General features: G+C 38.5%; 9 protein-coding genes across 9 annotated transcripts; all 9 read right to left on the bottom strand.

The window, feature by feature from the left end:
• Window positions 1-139: 139 nt before the first annotated feature.
• On the bottom strand, window positions 140-671 carry BDF20DRAFT_916008 (uncharacterized protein; the record flags this gene model as incomplete). Its single annotated transcript, XM_053084397.1, has 4 exons — window positions 140-202; window positions 295-359; window positions 430-514; window positions 624-671. 4 exons carry the CDS (start codon window positions 669-671, stop codon window positions 140-142), a joined length of 261 nt encoding a protein of 86 aa, XP_052932836.1.
• A 735-nt stretch (window positions 672-1,406) lies between these two features.
• Window positions 1,407-3,347, bottom strand: BDF20DRAFT_838541 (uncharacterized protein; the record flags this gene model as incomplete). The annotated part of the gene is made up of 3 exons (XM_053079173.1): window positions 1,407-1,730; window positions 1,813-1,931; window positions 2,030-3,347. 3 exons carry the CDS (start codon window positions 3,345-3,347, stop codon window positions 1,407-1,409), a joined length of 1,761 nt encoding a protein of 586 aa, XP_052932835.1.
• A 1,131-nt stretch (window positions 3,348-4,478) lies between these two features.
• On the bottom strand, window positions 4,479-7,421 carry BDF20DRAFT_106790 (uncharacterized protein). Its single transcript, XM_053074692.1, has 4 exons — window positions 7,139-7,421; window positions 6,811-7,038; window positions 4,916-6,730; window positions 4,479-4,836 (listed from the first exon to the last, which is right to left on the bottom strand). The coding sequence occupies exons 1-4, from the start codon at window positions 7,346-7,348 to the stop codon at window positions 4,498-4,500; spliced, it is 2,592 nt and encodes an 863-aa protein (XP_052932834.1). The 5' UTR covers window positions 7,349-7,421; the 3' UTR covers window positions 4,479-4,497.
• An 11-nt stretch (window positions 7,422-7,432) lies between these two features.
• BDF20DRAFT_889651 (uncharacterized protein) lies at window positions 7,433-9,244 on the bottom strand. The gene is made up of 6 exons (XM_053082140.1): window positions 9,050-9,244; window positions 8,813-8,973; window positions 8,651-8,731; window positions 8,056-8,573; window positions 7,766-7,985; window positions 7,433-7,689 (listed from the first exon to the last, which is right to left on the bottom strand). The coding sequence occupies exons 1-6, from the start codon at window positions 9,203-9,205 to the stop codon at window positions 7,497-7,499; spliced, it is 1,329 nt and encodes a 442-aa protein (XP_052932833.1). The 5' UTR covers window positions 9,206-9,244; the 3' UTR covers window positions 7,433-7,496.
• A 600-nt stretch (window positions 9,245-9,844) lies between these two features.
• On the bottom strand, window positions 9,845-10,534 carry BDF20DRAFT_916004 (uncharacterized protein; the record flags this gene model as incomplete). Its single annotated transcript, XM_053084396.1, has 5 exons — window positions 9,845-9,936; window positions 10,009-10,150; window positions 10,231-10,296; window positions 10,361-10,393; window positions 10,457-10,534. 5 exons carry the CDS (start codon window positions 10,532-10,534, stop codon window positions 9,845-9,847), a joined length of 411 nt encoding a protein of 136 aa, XP_052932832.1.
• A 1,338-nt stretch (window positions 10,535-11,872) lies between these two features.
• BDF20DRAFT_889630 (quinon protein alcohol dehydrogenase-like superfamily) lies at window positions 11,873-13,415 on the bottom strand. Its single transcript, XM_053082139.1, has one exon. The coding sequence runs from the start codon at window positions 13,200-13,202 to the stop codon at window positions 12,132-12,134; it is 1,071 nt and encodes a 356-aa protein (XP_052932831.1). The 5' UTR covers window positions 13,203-13,415; the 3' UTR covers window positions 11,873-12,131.
• BDF20DRAFT_107517 (F-box domain-containing protein) lies at window positions 13,371-14,457 on the bottom strand. The gene is made up of 3 exons (XM_053074694.1): window positions 14,095-14,457; window positions 13,599-14,024; window positions 13,371-13,545 (listed from the first exon to the last, which is right to left on the bottom strand). The coding sequence occupies exons 1-3, from the start codon at window positions 14,275-14,277 to the stop codon at window positions 13,540-13,542; spliced, it is 615 nt and encodes a 204-aa protein (XP_052932830.1). The 5' UTR covers window positions 14,278-14,457; the 3' UTR covers window positions 13,371-13,539.
• A 1,017-nt stretch (window positions 14,458-15,474) lies between these two features.
• BDF20DRAFT_107497 (uncharacterized protein) lies at window positions 15,475-17,036 on the bottom strand. Its single transcript, XM_053074693.1, has 2 exons — window positions 16,040-17,036; window positions 15,475-15,958 (listed from the first exon to the last, which is right to left on the bottom strand). Exons 1-2 carry the CDS (start codon window positions 16,877-16,879, stop codon window positions 15,749-15,751), a joined length of 1,050 nt encoding a protein of 349 aa, XP_052932829.1. The 5' UTR covers window positions 16,880-17,036; the 3' UTR covers window positions 15,475-15,748.
• A 32-nt stretch (window positions 17,037-17,068) lies between these two features.
• BDF20DRAFT_916001 (vacuolar biogenesis protein) lies at window positions 17,069-18,100 on the bottom strand (the record flags this gene model as incomplete). Its single annotated transcript, XM_053084395.1, has 6 exons — window positions 17,069-17,135; window positions 17,198-17,293; window positions 17,384-17,540; window positions 17,627-17,871; window positions 17,955-17,977; window positions 18,065-18,100. 6 exons carry the CDS (start codon window positions 18,098-18,100, stop codon window positions 17,069-17,071), a joined length of 624 nt encoding a protein of 207 aa, XP_052932828.1.
• Window positions 18,101-18,118: the final 18 nt, after the last annotated feature.

Raw genomic sequence — 18,118 nt, 5'->3', positions numbered from 1 at the left:
AAAGATTGTTTCTCATTCTGTGTTTCTCAAATGTTGCATCCTATACGAAAAATAGGTTGGATATAATGTGATGGGTGTCGATCAGAGGGTGGTGGAGGTGCATGGAGCATCGTTTTTTTACTTCATGGGTTGTCTATTTCTAAGCTGTAGGCTTTTGCTTTTCGAAACGTGTGCCAGGCACATTAGAAGGATGGAATATACGCTGTCATTGTCAATGGAGAGATAGATAGACTTTCTGCGTTAGCATTATCTTACCCGACACTTTCTACCCCCTTCTCTTTCAGTGACTTTTACCTCTGCATCAGCATAGGCTGTACCGAAACCCCAACCTGTAGCAAGAGCAATGGGACCCAGACGCTCTATCCACAATTTTAAAAATGTCAGTATTGGCTTCTTTTTTTAATTTCAACACAATGATAGAAAACTTACTTTTGAATATTAATGCTGAAGCGACAATACCAACACTCAAACCAAGGCCAGTCTTGACCACAAAGTTGGAAATGGCGCGATCCCACTATGGAAAAAGTATAAAGGCATCAGATCGTATAAAAGCGTGGGGGGAGGGGTGTGCGGTGGGTCCTTTTTTTTATGAAACACAGATAATAAAGGTTTCTGTCCGCTACCTTTTGCGACAATATTTCTTCACTGGGAACTCTATTCTCGGACGACATGGCGAATCGTAGGTTTTATTATGCTCAAAAGGGGTCTTTTTTTTTGATTCAGAGAAAAACAAAAAATAACAAAAAATAGCTCGATTGATTTGTGTGGTTTCCACCCTTTTTTTTTCCACCCCCGCATAATCAAAGAAGGGGAAAAAATAACTTACTGTATCAAAGAAAAAAAAAAATCCCAAAAGAAACCACAGCTTATGGAGCTCTTTGATCACCATTTTACGTCACGGAGAGCGGGGAACGAAACGAACCCAACGATCCGTCAATTCATGCAGCTACTAGAACATCAGGCAGGATAGACTCAATAGGAACTGCTCGGCAGCAAATCTTGCCGTCTTTGTTGTTTAAAGGGAACTACACACTGCCTTCAGTAAAGCGAGCTGTTGAGTCTTATGTTCATTCATTGAATGAACATAGAAGATTCTCTTCTATTTACAAAAAGTTGGTTGCATAGCATGAGTGAAACAAATACATCTCTATCTGGCATTCGATTTTTTTGATAGGATTCAGTCCTGCAGCGAAGAGGTCTAGAGCAATGTTAAGAACGCCATTGATTAAAGCTATATACTTCCCAAACTATATTAGAACAGGAAAATGCTTTATTTATGGAAAACGTAAAGAAGAATTATTATTAGCATTTAGTATATTAGATAAAGTAATGAATCAATAAAATAGTTATAAAGTAATTTTGATCAACAGTTCAAATCAGAAAAAAAGAAAAGGTAGAAATTTGATCTACAAGCGTCCTCTCAAATCGTTACGATTGAGGATTCCATCGATGACATGGATAACGCCATTGTTTGTCAAGACGTTACCATCAATGACCTTAGCAGTGTCATTCACTCTGACAGTACCGTTCACGAAAAGAGCGAGGTCGTTTCCATTGATGGCCTTCAAAGAAGTGTTACCATTGTTGTTGTGAGCATCATTTCTGATAGCTTCAATGTAGTGTTCACCGTCAACAAGATGGGCATTCATAATATCATTGATTGTTTGATTATCCATTCGATCAGTGTCAATATCATCGAAGGCATCATTGTTAGGAGCAAAGAGAGTAAACTAGTTGAGACCAAAAAAAAATTATTTTTTTAAATTAACATTACAAACAAGCAGCTTCTGCGAATTCTCACATATTTTTTACCTTTCCACCATGGTTCAATCTGTTGACGACGTCAGGATTCTTTTTGATGAGCTTGCCAAAAGTAACAGTTTGATCGAGATCATCAAGAGTATCCGTGGGTCGATACACGGGCATCAAGACTAGGGAGAGAGAAAAAAAAAAGAAAAAAAAAAAAAAAAAAGAAAAAGGTTAGACAACTTCATTTACGCGCCAACATATGATGCCAAGTGATATGTACCTTCATCAATCACGTTAATGTAACCATTGGAGCCTTGAACATCCTTTCTTCGGACCCAAGTATCGGTAATACCATTGCCGACCTTGTATTCATTCTTTTCGCGAGGGTTAGTGTTTGTGGTGTTACCAGCAGGAGTGTTATCAGGTGGAGCAGTGCCGTTGCCGTTGTTATTGTTATCAGCAGGAGCAGTACCGTTGTTATTGTTATCCGGTGGAGCAGTTTGATCTTGGAAGTGATGCAATTGGAAACCTTGAGCAGCGGGTGGTTGTTCTTGATTGCCATTTGGTTGCTGCTGTTCGGGTTGGTTTTGGTTTTGGTTTTGGTCACCATTGTTATCAGCAGGAGGAGGAGGAGGAGGCTGTTCACCATTGGGTTGGTTTTGATCGCCATTGTTATCAGCAGGAGGGGGAGGAGGTTGTTCACCATTGGGTGCAGCCGTTCCATTGTCAGCGGGCTGAGCAGGAGCAGGAGGGGGAGGAGGGGGAGGAAGAAGTTGGTTATTATCATATTGGCCAGTGCTTTCGATACGGAGAGGTCGGCTGTGGTCCAAAGTGGTGACAACGACATTGCCAGAAGAGAGATCATCCAATTTTTGCTTGCCATCAATGCAGTGATAGTTGAGCACATCCGTAATGGTAGTATTGCCTCTGACCTTCCAGTCAGCTGGAGGTACTGCAGTTTCATTCAACTTGTTCTTCTTGGCATACTTCTTCCATGATTTAAGGACGCTGTCAAGAGCCTTGTTGGATGGGATAAAGCAGGTAACATCGTTCGATCGTAAGCGGTCCAAGAAAGACTTGTAATTAGGATCTTGTAAAAATTGACCAAACTTGCTGATGCCAAGGGACTTGTTGTTGGAAGTAACAATATCAGCAAGCGTTTGGCTACCAGGGTTGGTTGTAGTGTTGTTACCGTTATTACCATCAGTCGTATTGTTATTATCGCCACCTTCAGTAGGAGCGGGAGCAGGAGCAGGAGCAACAGTTTCACTAGGAGCTTGATCAGTAGGTTGAGGTTGTTGCTGATCAGTAGGTTGAGGTTGTTGCTGATCCGTAGGCTGAGGTTGCTGTTGATCCGTAGGCTGGGGTTGCTGTTGATCCGTAGGCTGGGGTTGCTGTTGATCCGTAGGCTGGGGTTGCTGTTGATCCGTAGGCTGAGGTTGCTGTTGATCCGTAGGTTGCGGCTGTTGTTGATCAGTGGGAGAAGGAGCCGGCTGATCGGTAGCAGGAGCAACGCTGTTTGTAGGGTTAGCATTAGGATCCTGGGCTAAAACAGCCGATGCACCCAAAGCAAGGACCAAAAACTTCGAAATATGCATTATTATTGAAGAGTTTGAAATAATAAAGTGAAAGAAGTATGTTCGTCTACTCATTGCATGAATTATCTCTTTTTATAATAAATTACAAAAGCCAGAGGTGGGTATTCCTTACACAGGGTCAAACAAGAAACTCGACTTATCAAACAATATGGAGACGTGCAGTTTCAGTTTGAGCAAAAAATTTCTAGCATTACTGACATGATCGACAAGGGACTTCATTCACTATGTTTCAATCTTAGTACGATCTTGGCAGGGTTTATACACAACGATGACGATATGTAAAAGCTCTATCTAACAACTTTTGTTTACAATGATGTCGTTCTGATATCCTGTTAAACAAGATATGGTGTGAATACGTACAATAGCAGATTAGGTCAAACAAATTTTTTTTAGAAAAAAGAGGCCTACAATGTCTTACTGCCAATTTAATATCGCGCATAAAGCAAAACAATAATTATGTAATGACGCGTAGATACTGGAAATTAGAAATGGGAACCGCAGGAAAGAGTTTATGGCTCATATCCTTTCATGAAGGATTTTCGTACACCACCACGTTGTTCCCCGGAAAAAGCATCTTTTCTAAAAACTGACACTCTTGGCATTACTGATAACGAGGGATTGACGAACGTAGCAAGCAATTTTTTTTCTTTAGAACAAACATAAGAGATATTAAAAAGACAATGAGTAGAAAAAATTCAGATACTTTTGTACATAGCTCTCAACAATGGAATAGCGTCCGAAGAGGCCATATCCATTCAGCCAGGGATAACTTTTATATAAAGATCATCATGTTAATTCTACCGAATATGGTAGTAGCAATCAGGTGATTTGAAAGCACAGACTTTGATCTGAGCGAAGAGCCCGCCAAAGCAATGCTATAATCACTCCGTTGTCTGAGATTGAAATTTGGCTATGAGTGATAATCATTCATTTTGGAATATTCACGTGATCAAAATGTTAGATATGGACCAATCAATTTGCCTTCTCCATTCAAAAAGTTGACGTCAACACTACCACAGCAATTTGAAAATGCTATACAAAAGTTTTATCAAATTTATTATACAAATAGAGAGCATGCTTATTGTCAGCATTGTGTTTACTATTGCTGATTAAGTGTTTACAAATATACAATGGTTTCTTCGTCTTTCTATTAAAATCTAAACACTTCCACTCTATAAACTGGTATACCTTGCTCACCACCGAATTTTCCTTTGTGTTTTTGACGGAATTTAGTCAATTCATCCATAGGAGCATCCTTCTTAACAGAGGCTTCTCTAGATTGCGCTTGTTGAATTGCTTGTTTCGCTGCAAGATGCTTATTCTTACGATCATAAGCACCTAAAATATTTCGTAATTGTTCTAAATCATCTGTAACTTCTATTTCGCTTGCCACCAATTGTCGTAATGTTGTGGCAGTAGCTTGAAGTGAAGCTTCTAAAATTATAGTAGGATATTGTACGTCTAATATGGCATTCGCAAAATTGACAATCTAATAAAAATGACAAAACAAGCACTTGGTTACATTGTGCCCATATTTTTATGACATAAAAGAAACAATAATCACTTACATTGGCGTGTTTGCTCAAGTTAGAGGACCTATCCTTCAACCATTCAACTATTGTTTCCAGAATTAATTGTAGCTCTGACGCAGTGATACGTTTTAAGCTTTGCTGTAAAAAGATGTCATTCCTTGGTGCGTCTACAATCATTTTCATATATATACTGAATCGACTTCTCCATTCTGCCCCGTTGACTTTATCATGACATAATGCAATCAAAGCCTTCAGCAGGGTGACAAGGTCGTTTTCTGGTATATCATGCGCTTTTTCGAGTACAAGCGGTACAATAGCCCAGTCGTTTCTGCTCAAAATAGAGTTGATTATGCCTCTATCTGCATAACTGCTACGTAACGAAGATCTCGCCATCAAGTATAAAATGACATCAACTGGCCAAAATTCTTTTGTAGCTTTGCTTTTGTCTTCAGTAGTAGTGGTATTCGTTTTGAAGCATTTAGCAACAATATTAGAAAGGAAGAACTGTGACAACTCTTCTGGTTTCTTTTTAAGCGATCGTTTACTGAATGTGTTCATCTTCTGCCGATATTCTTCCGTTTTAACTGCAATAGAATCTGCAGATGATGTGGCAATTTCCTTCATTTCAATATCACCTTCAGTATCCTTTTCACTGCGATCAAAATGCACATAGTCGAAAAAGACAGATGTGAACTCCTCCTGACTGATATCACTGTCCATTAATTTTGCTAAGGTGTCGTTTTCCATCTTCTGTCGCTTTTCAACTTTAGCCACCCATTTATCGTAAACCAGACCCGCATCTTCAATGCCATTATGAAGGCTAATTTCCTTGCTTACTGCTTCTTTACCACTGCGCCAAAAACCAAAGTTTTCGTCCGATGATAAGTCTTGGTTGATACCCATAAAGTCAACTGTTTGCCTCATTTTACCCAAAGCGGCCAATAAAGAGATAGGCTCGCTGTAATAAGGACAAAGCATAACTGCTGAGGTAGCTTCAACCATCTTTTTGGAGGATTTTACGCTCTTATTGACAGGTTTCTTGGCGACAGCTGAAACAGTAACAGCAAGATGTGAATTGGGTAATACGGCAATATTGTAAACGCAAGGATTTTTACTGAATGTATGTTTTTCGTTCATTTTAACTACTTGTTCGGCCTGGAGTGTACCATATTTGACATCCCATACACTCACAACATGCTCAACTTCATTCGAATTTGCTGTTGATGACTTCTTGGTGGAAGCTGTACGTGGTGCAACTAAAGCGACGTAACTGTCAGATAAAGGTGCAAGGGCTGCTGTAGAGCCCACATGCTCATCATAGAATCGATATCCCTTCAAGGGAATACTTAAATGTTCACTAAGTGAACAAGAGATCTTTTTAGATGAGCTATGTTTAAGCTGCAAACGATATATAGTCCATGTGCCATCAGCTGTCAAAATGGTTATACGTCCATCATTAGGTTCTAAAGTGAAAGCGATAGGCTTAGCCGTCAACTTCAAATCGGTCGTTGTTAAAATATCGATGCTTCGGCGTTCAACATTGACATGATTGAGCTTCATAACATAATGATTGGCTTCTTCATTTTTGTTGGTATGACTGCTGATTGTGACAACAATAGTAGACATGGAAGGCACCATAGATGTGGGAATACAACAAGGTCGTGTGTGAGCATTTGAGGTAACGAGAACAGTAGACCAAATTACTTTTCCGCTATTTTGCTGTACTTTTTGTTTGGCAGTCAAACGATCCAAATCTTTGGTAGCTAAATCAATGGATCCATTTTCGCCAACCATAATAACATGAGAAGGTAAAGCTGTTGAAGTATGAATAGCGCACATTTTCTCATCAAACTGCAGTAGCGTTTTGAGTGAAAGAGGATATGAGTAAACATTTTTCGTTTTCATGTCATTGCTGCATCGTTTCATTTTACCGTCTTTGTAATTTTCTCCAATTCTTGATTGTCGCCTTTCCTGGTGTTTTTCCATAACCATATAATTTTGCCCTCTTCATCTTCCGTGACATCAGGCCCAGAAGCAACAATAGCATAAGTATAATCAACGGCTTCAGTATCTCTACCGCCGGTGATGTGAGTAGCAGGGCCTACAAAGGCGATGCCGGGAGGCGTAATCCATGAGTTGATACATTTCTGATCGGTTGTCTATTTGAAGTATTAAGAATAAAAGTACAACTGTAGCGTGAGATGAGGCCGTCCTCAACTTATAATAAAACTCAATAACGAAATCAGTCTGATACGGTACGTTATAAACTTTGAAGCCTTCGCCTTGTACAGTTATAGCAACGGAGTCAACATCATAATTATGATCTACCGAATCATCATCGTTTAAAAGGGTGGATGATGGCGATTCCAAAGCATTTACGCCAACAGTAAAAAACTGAATATCATTCTCGCCGACTGTGTTATGAAAACGTGCTAGCGGGAAAGGTTCTTCAAGCACGAATCCAGGCATAATTACAGAAAATAACTTTGAAGTATAAATGTAGGCTTTAAAAAGACACAGGCAAAGTCGGGAAATTCATGGAAAAATTGAGTGGCTTCAATTATACAGTGACAGTTTTTCCAAATTCATGCTCATTTATTCGGATTATTCTTTATGGTCAAGTTGTAAATTGTATCTTTAGTTGTAAACTGACAGGCAAGGCATCATCAGTAACAGTAATATAATCATTATTTTCAACCAGTTCAGAAAGGCTTTTGGAGAGGTTGGGACGTGTTTGTTCTTCAAGAGTTCTGGGAGCTTGCATGTAAAGTGTACTAGAAGCAGTACGTAAGCTTGGCTTTTTCAATTGACTAAGTAACGACGGGAAACATGTTCAGAATTTGAACTTGAGTAACCAAATACTGATTAGGTAAAGGCGTTACTTACGTATCTGGTCTATCACCTAACCAATCTATCAATTCCTGAAGAGTCATAGTTGGCTTAAACGCATGAGTTACTGTCTCTGATCCACAAACAGGGCATTCTGGCTTCTTTTGATGTTCAAAGGTATACGTATATATACCGTCATTTCCTGTATACATCATATAATTATTCAAATAAGGTGCTGCGCCTGTTGCTATTTTGAAAGCTTCATTACAACAAGAAGCTGGGAAATAAGCAGTTAGTTACTTTGCACATAACTGACAAAGTTTGAAGCGCTTTTGGAATGATGTTACCTGCAATAACAGCATTTGTGGATGCTATAGCAGGAATTATATTCTTTACTACACCTTGTGTTAAAGAATAAGTCACACCTGTAATATTAAATTGACTTGCTCGTTTAGAAGCTTGTTCGTAAAGCCAATGAATATGCTCAGGATTGTCGGTATCATATTTTTTATCTGGGCCATAAACACGAGGCCATTCCAAGACAGAAGCCCATTCAATGCAATGCTCAGGTAATCGAGGAGTATTTGCAATGGTACAAATGGGAAATGTGGTGGCTGGAGGAAACATATCCAAAGAACATTCATAGCACGAACTCATAGTGGGCAAAATAACACGTGCCTGGCCCTTGAAGCCTTCTGTACCACCGTCGATAAGTGGCTTCCAGCTATACATATCATTTTCATCTACCATTTCAACTAGTTTGGCATTAATCCAACGTCTTGCTTCTACAGAGTCTAATCCACAAATAACCAAATTAAATTGCTTGTAATAATCATCATCTTTATCCTGAATCTTTCCAAAGTATCTATTTCCGTTTGTCTCGAAATTAGTAAAACACATGGTTGATTTCTTTGAACCACTAAATGATAGTTACTACTTTACGCTGTCACTTCTACTCCAGGCACCCTACTCATTACAAATTCTGCTGCTACAGTTGCTTTTGGCTTTCCAATATCCTTTTTTCTAAGTACACCAATTATTCATAAAGCCGATATCAATGTTTTACGTTCTCTGATTTTTTAAACTTTGGTTGCCAATTTTTACCTGAACAGAAATTGTCGATTAAGGTTACTTAGGTCAATCGTATCCATATCAATAACATGCAATTGCTTAAAGCCCGTTAAAGCAAGGTTTTTCAGAATTTCACAACCAAGACCGCCTGCTCCAATCACTAAGACTTTGCACTCTGCTAAGGCTTCAGCAATCTGATATAGAAAATAAAAATCAGACCAAAAGATTTCACTTTTCTGCAATATTGTATGTATGCGGATAACACTTTACTTTTTCTGACTTGAGTGAGCCTATAATGCCTTTCTCCAAATCCTCGCCGTATTTCGATTCGTCTAATTCGTTCATTTCAACGTCTAGTTTCGGAGTTGAGCAAGGCGTGTTTTCAGTTGTCGACATGTCTGTAGTTGATTGCTGCGAAGTGATCATGGCCTTGTCATCGTCTTTGTTAATGTTATCGTCACCACTATCTGTATTGACAGGATAAGTATATACATCATGTCAGCATAAAAAGAAAGAAAATAACTATTAACTTTTTTTGTTGCTAAACCTTCTGCAAGCTCGTAATGTGAAAATGCTCTCTTCTGTCGCTTCGATGAATAAGGTATGGCCATGGGTTCCTCTTTGTGTCTTTTCAAACAGGACGATTGCATAAAACTAACTTGCCCTTTGTCTAATATTTCTGTTGACTTAATATCAAGAAAGTTTCCTCTTCGGTTTCTATATAAGGCTTCAATAGGGACGAGGCTGAGGAAGGAAAAAAAAAGAATCTATTCGCAGCATGAATTCCTCTTAACGAATGGCATGCTTATGTAATTGAAGACGAACATAATTAACAATTGAGAAATATGCGTATGTTTGACGTGTCAAACATAGCTTGTAAGGATAAAATAGGTTTTTTTGTGCACAATTAGATCTTTTACAAAGTAGTTTATTGCTCAACTGAGGCATTTCTCATATTTGAAACTGATTTTAGATGGTATACTTTAACTAAATCATTTAGTCCACTACACGGAGTGAGTGTCTTCGTATTCACATTGGAATATTTGTAATTTTCGATCTGTGCTATTATTGCTTTTCCTCTGCTTTCTTTTGATCTGACACCTCCTCTTTATCTTCGTTACGTGATGCTACCAAATTGAGATTATCGTCATAACCATCTAAAAACAAAGCCTTCTGTTCAGTTCGTGAAAAATAAAAGGAAACCACTATTTTACAAATTCATATCTTACGTTTTTTAAAATCCTTCAAGGTTTCTTCTGGTTCAGAGATTGTCTGCATATAATACATTTGGTAAAATCCAGAGTATTTCAGCTTGTTGTCTTCATCTATATCAAATGATTCAATAATTTCATCTATCACTGAATTCTCAAACTAGAATATCTCGTTTAGCACTTCCACGCTCTCTTAATTAAACTCATAAAAATGACCAGCCAATATTCATTGTACTTTACAGGTCTTCCATTGGTAGCTGTTGCAAAAGCTTGTATCTCTTCTAAGCTCCATTTATTGTCTTTATCCTGTTAAAATCATGAGTCTCATAATACTGAACACAATTTATTTATTGTGAAGAAAGATATTAACCTTATCAAAGTTTTTGAAGATTTCCTCCAAGATCTAGAAAATCGAACGATCATCAGACAGAATGCAGTCATTCTCCAAAAACTAGGAAGGACGTACTTTATCCACTTTAGGTTTTAAGTCGCCTGTTTCGTCGTCGACAAGTAAATGATAGGCTTTATCGTCTTTCTCAGGCATCTTTTAGAAAGTAATAGATTGTAAAGGTGAAGAATTGGTAGTGACAGTAGCAGAATTGCCGCTCGTTTAAAATTTTTTCAAACACAAACTATAAGGATGATCATTAAAAATGCCGTGTCGTTGATACAGTACAAAAGGGTTCACTGTAATCCACGATTGTTTTTAAATTTTTCACAATGAAACCACTTTTGGTACAGCTCTCTTGCTTCAGGTATATTTCAAACTAACCTGTAAGTCTTTCAATAATTACAGCTCTTAATTACAAGTTAAAAATCACTTTTTATCAAATAAAACCTTAATAAGCCAAAGGAGACAAAAATGACACTTCATATGATATAGCAGGTTCACATTCATAAAGTAGTCGCACAACTAAAAAGATTCTCTCTTCAAGCAAGGGAATCACTACAGCAGACGTGGCCAGCAATTTTATTCTTCCCAAACGCAAATTAATTGGAGGATCTAACTGACACGAGAAGGTAGGAGTGAGAAGCAATAATTTATGTGTTTCTGCAGAAGTTATGATTTTAATAAAATACTTACGTGGGTGCAGTTGAGCGATGCCTAGGTCTGGTACCATTACCACAAGAACGTTCAGCATTACTGACAAGATATACGGTTGTTGTCTTTAAAATTGACGCTATCTCGTTGCCTGCAATGAAAATGTGCTCGCTCTAAGTATATATAAAAGTCTTAACCCTTCCGGTTAGTGTTTGCTTCATCATTCGATTTTGCGCGTTAGGCATGACAATCATGCCTTTAGTGACCAATGAGAACACATCTTTATTATACTCCTCGGTTACAAACATGTTATCCACATCTGAAGAATCCCTTTGAGAAACGGTACAACCTGTTGCAAATTCGTCTTCTTTTGATATGTACTTTAGTACACCGTGTAGTTAAAACAGCAATTCATACATTAACAACTGTTCGATATATTCTGAGTGCATCATTCTGAATAATTCTTATGCATCAAGTAGAACAATGTTGAACGATATTTAAGAATTGACAAAGTATTTTTCTACTATACGCGTCAAAAGAACCATTCTTGAATTTCAATGTATAGTTGAACAGTTTAAAGTGGTTTCTTACGTTCCTATTGCCCTTGTATTAAATTAAATAATAGTTTATAACAACGTGTCTGTCCATTCAGCATAATGAAATAGTATACTCTGAAGGAAATTTGCCAAATAGGCACATCTAATTCACCTTTAGATTGTCTTCTACAGAAATGCACCATTGTTTCGTCAATAATGTTCTTTGACTCAAGATGAAAAAACGGTGTCCCTTCGTAATTAGTCTATTTCTCATTGGTATCAGGGGAAAAGATTCAATAAAAGTTGTCCCTTTCATACACAAGTAATTTTTATTCGATTAGTACTAATGTCTTTCATCAAAAAAAGTGTCTAGTCGAGGAGGGGGGGGGTGGGTGGAGAGGGAAGGATGATGGTGGTTTATTAGACGCGTTTCTAATGTTTAAATATAGTAATTTGGTTATAAAGAAGTCAGAAGCAAAATGTACAAATTTGATACTCAATGGAAGCGGAAAGGTTATACAGGGATACATCATTTGTCGTATGACACAAAAGAAAAAAAAATTTTACAATGCAGTGGTTGATGTAGCTTCAGTCGGTGAGATTCCGTAATCCCAAACTTTTATATCACCATCGTCTGAAGTCGAGATAATTTTCGTATCACTCAAAGCGACTGATGTTACTGGTCCGTTGTGTCCTTCCAATGCATACATACACTTGCCACTACCTAAATCCCAAACCCGAACGGTTTTATCATGTGATGACGAAACGATACGAAGTGTATCATAAGCTAGACTCCAAACCCCTTCGACATGTCCAAATAATGTACGAATGCATCGACCAGTGTTCATATCCCATATCTTGATAGTATTATCTAGAGAACCAGAAATAATAATAGGGCATTTAGAAAGGGTGCCCGTTGTGACCGTAGCAGTGCTGCTTGTTTTAGCTTTGGATAAGCTATTCCGTCGGCTAGCACTGCTGTCAGAAGCGCATCCAGGCTGAAACGATGATATACTGCTATGACCCGCAGCTAAATATGATGTTGATGGTTGATGATGTTGTTGTTGCGGCTGCTGCTGTTGAAACAAAGCATCTTCCTCATTGAAACGATGTGTAAAGCCATGATGGCTGGGCACGGCAATCTGCACTTGCCCTACATGGCCGTCAAAAACTCGAATACAAGTACGTAGTTGCACGTCCCACAAGCGAATTGTAGAATCATCACTGGCTGAAACCAACATTGTTCCTTCCTGACAAAAACGCACTGAATTGACCCATTCTGTGTGCCCCGCCAAGGTGCAACATTCACCAGCCGAGAAATTCCAGATACGGATGGTGTGATCCGTTGACCCACTTGCCATCATTCTTGAATTGAAGTGCAAACTCAAGACACCTCCTGTGTGACCTTCTAACGTACGAATACACTGACCTGTTTGCCAGTTCCAAATCTTTAAAGTATGGTCCATGGAGCCTGTAACTAATTTGGCTTCATCGAATTGTAAGGCACGCACACAACGAGAATGACCTGTAAGAACACGAACAAGTTTGCCGGTATCTAGACACCAAATACGAACGGTTTTATCATAAGACCCTGTCATCATAACAGCATTGCTGTCGCAAAATTGGACACACATTACACCATCGGTATGACCGCTAAATGTACGCAATCGATAGTTATTGTTTCGCCAATTACGTTCTACTCTTAAACGCTCTGAATAGACATCTTTCCAAGGTTTCCGAGAAGGGGGTGGTTTAGATGGACATATGGTCAGAGCTTGCTCCTCTGAATGAGTATTATTAGGAAAATGGTGGGTATCAGTTGTATTTTTTGTTGCAGCTGTGGTATGTTCGAAAATGTCGGTTGTTTCTTTATCGATTTTGCTTCTTTTGTTGGGTCGGTTATGAGCATCATTACCATCATTTACTGTTGTAGTATTCGTGCTAGCTAGTGAATCATTTCCATTTGTACTACTAGCACTATTTACGCTAGTATTAGAAGTAGAAGGTCCGCAAGATACTCGTAAGGGTACCTCGCTTGGTTCAATCATCAATGGTCGTTTCAAAGATGCTATTGTTCTTCTTTTCTTATTTAACAAAGGTAATCCCCAACCGCACTTTGTACATTTCTTATCAATATGCTGTTCACACATGCGGTGCCATAAAGCATCGTCATCTGCTAATCGTTTCCAATTTCTAGAAACTTGGGCTGCATGGCATAGTGATTTAGCGTCCAGATAGAAGAAGATTTGCAGTGAGACTTCCCGAGGCAAAACAGATAAGAAATCAATGCGCAGTAAAGGTTTAATAGCATCGTGAAGAAAGGAAAGTTGAGGCATACAGCAGGTGGAAACTAATCCTCTGAGAATGAGTATACGCTGATCAGCAGGTGCGGCTGAGAATATCGACCATATATGACTGATAGCTTCTCTATCTTCAGTGGGGACCTCCTCTAGTTGCTGTAAATAGTAATTTATCAATACTTCTACATTGCTTATAAGTTTTCCGACCGTAACTAATATACTTTACCCGTTGTGCAGTTTCAATGTTGAAATCATCAGGTTGTCTTTGTTTGATCAGATCGGGACGGTGACGGTAACATATTTTATTGGAATTGGTAACTTGATTGGGGACATGTCGGCTAAGGAAGTCTTTCACTGGTAGTTTATCTTTATTATTGGTGTTATCAGTAATAGTATCATCAGGCATCATGAGGAAAATAAAAAAGGGGAAAGTTAAAGAAACTAGGAAAATTAAAAATGCGAAGAACTTTCTGCTTGAACACCATTTTTAGAAGTTGTTAATTTTTTTTTTCTCAAATGTCTTAGCGTAATCCAGAATACGCAGTTTTATCAGGTGCTCATCGAACTATAATTGAAACAAATAGGCTGCGCACATAATTTTCTTTGGTTTTTCTTTTTTGATTTTGTCAAAGCTTAAATTGTATTATGGGGGAGCTGTTGACTTGGCTTTCTAGCGTGCAAGTATTTCTAGGATTTAACATCATACTACTACTTTCGTATTACTATCATTGTTATTACCGTGCTGGAATAGGCCCTTTTTTTTTCCGAAGGAAAAGGATGTAAAGAAGTTTTTCGACAATTACAAAAAAGGGAGGATTATGAGTTGATATAATATGATCAGGAATACCTAAAAGAATCAATAAATATGTAAGAGATGTATGAACTGTTCAAAACAATTGATATGGAGCTATTTAGGACTTTCTGTCCTTGCAAAAAAGGTTTACATGGACCTTCTATTATCAATCAAAGATGTCGATTGCTGAGAAGCGGAAGATATTGTTTTATTGGGAGTAGGTCCGCTCGATTGATGTTGCTGCTGCTGTTTCACGCCCACCACACCTCCTCCCATTGATACACTTTGCGCTGTATTACCAATAGTAGTTTTACGTCTCATCAAATTCGAAAAAGTCCCGTTACCGGATTTTTTCTTTTTCGACACCATAGCAGGGCTGGCATCTTTGTTTTGAACGTGTAGTCGTTGAGCATGACCCACAATGCAGCTGATCAAATCATTATAGGTTTCAGCGTCCATTTTGAGCTGCTCTTGTTGATCTAGTAAATTTTCGAGGTAGTCCGCTGCTTGTTTTTGAAGTCGCGTCAGTTCGTCTACCATAGTTTTTAGTTTGACATCAGGGAATACACGTATAGTTTCTTCTGTTAGATCACAATAAGCTCTTGCAATATCAATATCTAATTCCAATTCTTGAACGGCTTCTTTCTTGGCCTCCTGAGCGCTTTCGTCTATATTTGTGGTGACAATGCTCAAGTTACCGCTGGAGGAGGCGGATCTTGTGTGGACTGGGGAGAAGGAATTACGATTATTTGGTGAAGAGCCATGTGTTGCAGATATGGTAGCTGAACGTTTTGGCTCGTAAATATTTGAGTGTCTCTTTTTCGATGCCGTTGGGAAATTAGCAGATGCATTATTGTTCAGATCTATAGTAGGAGAGGAAGTATAAGAAGGTGTATTATTGTAATTGTTGCTGAATGTGACCCCCAACGCATGTAAATAAGCCCTGTTGATTTCTGATCTGGTCCATTGAAATTGTCCCACTGAACCCGTTACTGAATTATAAAATACTGTGTCCCGAGATAACTTATCCCAAAGTTCTTGACTAAAAAATAATGCAGAACAAATTCAGTGTTCAGCTGCACACTTGTCATTTTCTTTGCTTTATGATATACCTGCTTGCCGTGGCTAATATGTTGGGTTCTACAGATGTGTTATCCATGTCTAGTGTCTCTGCAGGTTCTTCACTTTCTAACACGTCCCTCTCTTGCTCTGATTCTCGACTGCTCTTCCATAACTGGGTAAGGTAATTCGTCATAAATTGTTTTACTTCGTTCGGTCTGTTCATCATTACATCAATCTGCCAGCAGATAGGTTGAATACGTCAATAAGTGAGAAGTTATCGTCATGGATATTTATAATGGTAAGACGGACTACTTACATACAACTCTACAGCTGTAGGTGTGTTTGACTGTGCGTCTTCTTCGAGAATCGTCGCCTTTTCTGTGGGATCTTTTTCAGGCGCCAGTACATCCGGTGTCTGTTCGAAATCGTCAAAATCTCCAAAATCGTCATCATCTCCAACAGCGTTAGGAGTTGCATCTACAAATTCATCGTTAAACTCTCCAAATTCATCAAAGTCATCGTCATTATCGTGAACGTTTGTTTCATCGTTAGAAATTGTGAAATCGTCGTTTTCTTCGTCAAAAACTGGGAATTCTGGTGTCCGTTTATTCTCTGCTTCACTCATTGTTTCCTCGAACGTTTCACTGTCGTCTTTATCCTCCTGCGCTGTCTTTACATCATTTCTCATACTATTGCTTTCCTCCTGTTCGTCGTCAGACTGCTGTGCTAAAGTTGACTCTGTTCCAATGTCAGTGTCTCTCGGTTCTTTCTCGTCAATAAGGCTATTTTTTTGTGTTTTCGTAGTGGTTGCGTTGTTAGTGGTATCTGTTGACCTTTGGGTATCTGTATCGAGAGGTAATTGATTTTCTTCAGAAACATTGTCTTCAATACTCTTCGACTCAACTGGCAATGAGGTTGCTGAAGTTGCCCTTGGTACAACGTTAGTCCCAATGTTTTCTGCTGTCGTTTCTGATACTTGAGACTCTTTTGCAACTGTTGACGAGTTAGACATCAAAGGTTTATTAAAAAGAAAAAGATAAGATGGGGAAGGAAAGGATGATGATGTATTACTGCAGTGAAAAGTAAAAAGAAAAGAAATGCGTTCTGTCAAAGCTTCGTTAAAATTGTAGGTTTCCTCTTTTTTTATTAATACCATTTTTGGCAACCACTTTGTCACGTTGTGTTGCTCGATGAAATCTATGACAGGACAATAGTTACCTTCAAGTATACCGCAAAAATACTGTAATTAATATATTTTGTTACAAAGAACCATTAAAGATTGATATGTTATTTTTGCAGTAGTTGAAAATATATAGAGATCGTTGTAGAACGAGAATGTCATCTTTCAACAAGCACAACCTGGATCTTGTTCTTGTCTTCTGTTCGGTATTTGTATTGTGTCAGGAAAATCACTAAATGCGATAAGGCGTTAGTGCTAGCGCAACTAGAATGAACTCTCTAACTATGTACTTACATATCAACATCAGTTTCTTGAGATAAAGCATTTTTAGCAATTGTTTGAAACGCTTGTTCAACGTTGATCGCTTCTTTGGCAGATGTTTCGAAATATCTATAAAACACAATAGGTACACAAAATTCTCGTTATTTCAAATCATAAGGTTTATCCCGTTCCTGTATGGCCACCACAGACTATACTTACGGCACATTTCCATTCGCCTGGCACCAAGCCATCGCACGTTTTTGCGTTATCATTCTTCTACTTTCCTCAACATCTACTTTATTGCCCAAAAGTACGAAAGGAAAGTTTTCAGGATCTCTTGGTGAAGCTTGCACCAAAAATTCATCTTTCCATTGATCTAAGACGTATATCGATTGCGACGTTTTTATACATTAGGGGACAAATCTTTGATGCGGTGTCGAACCTTTTTACGGTATGATTTACCTAAAGATTCAAAGCCTCGACTATTATTCACGTCATAAACTAACACGCAACAGTCAGCACCTCGATAAAATGCCACACCCAGCGATTGAAATCGCTCCTGACCAGCTGTGTCCCAGATCTGCATAGTAACCAATCGATCATCCACCAAGACTTCTTTTGTAAGGAAGTCGGCTCCAATAGTAGCTTTGTACTGATTCGAGAATTTTTTGTTGACATATTGATTCATAAGAGATGTTTTCCCGACTCTATAAAATATACATAAGTAACCAAAAACTTAACCGCTACCATTTCAAACGTGCAGTAATCAAGTATCTCGCAACCACTTTACCCACTGTCACCGAGAATGATGACCTAAGATGATCTCAACTGCATTGTGAGAACAATACTTTCCCGAACGGCTAGTTCAAATTTGCTCCACACTGAAAATCAAAATTTTACCTTAAGTAAGATTTTTTTCCGTCCTCCAGTAACCATTATGATTTATAGATTAAT

Source organism: Mycotypha africana (genome assembly GCF_025528875.1).
Source record: "Mycotypha africana strain NRRL 2978 chromosome Unknown BDF20scaffold_10, whole genome shotgun sequence".
Lineage (NCBI taxonomy): Eukaryota > Fungi > Mucoromycota > Mucoromycetes > Mucorales > Mycotyphaceae > Mycotypha > Mycotypha africana.
This window is presented reverse-complemented; position numbering and strand designations above follow the sequence as displayed.

Excerpts from the sequence above, each read along its gene's own strand:
- BDF20DRAFT_106790 (XM_053074692.1), bottom strand. The coding sequence starts at position 7,348 with ATGCCTGGATTCGTGCTTGAAGAACCTTTCCCGCTAGCACGTTTTCAT. Across the intron at positions 7,039-7,138 it reads AAGGCTTCAAAGTTTATAAC|ACAACCGATCAGAAATGTAT; the intron begins GTACCGTATCAG and ends TACTTCAAATAG. Across the intron at positions 6,731-6,810 it reads TGGAGAAAATTACAAAGACG|TTTGATGAGAAAATGTGCGC; the intron begins GTAAAATGAAAC and ends ACGCTACTGCAG.
- BDF20DRAFT_889651 (XM_053082140.1), bottom strand. The coding sequence starts at position 9,205 with ATGATCACTTCGCAGCAATCAACTACAGACATGTCGACAACTGAAAAC. Across the intron at positions 8,974-9,049 it reads GCTCACTCAAGTCAGAAAAA|ATTGCTGAAGCCTTAGCAGA; the intron begins GTAAAGTGTTAT and ends TTTCTATATCAG. Across the intron at positions 8,732-8,812 it reads AATCGACAATTTCTGTTCAG|AAAAAAGGATATTGGAAAGC; the intron begins GTAAAAATTGGC and ends TGGTGTACTTAG.
- BDF20DRAFT_889630 (XM_053082139.1), bottom strand. The coding sequence starts at position 13,202 with ATGTGTGTCCAATTTTGCGACAGCAATGCTGTTATGATGACAGGGTCT.
- BDF20DRAFT_107517 (XM_053074694.1), bottom strand. The coding sequence starts at position 14,277 with ATGATGCCTGATGATACTATTACTGATAACACCAATAATAAAGATAAA. Across the intron at positions 14,025-14,094 it reads ACATTGAAACTGCACAACGG|CAACTAGAGGAGGTCCCCAC; the intron begins GTAAAGTATATT and ends TACTATTTACAG.
- BDF20DRAFT_107497 (XM_053074693.1), bottom strand. The coding sequence starts at position 16,879 with ATGGTATTAATAAAAAAAGAGGAAACCTACAATTTTAACGAAGCTTTG. Across the intron at positions 15,959-16,039 it reads CTACAGCTGTAGAGTTGTAT|ATTGATGTAATGATGAACAG; the intron begins GTAAGTAGTCCG and ends ATCTGCTGGCAG.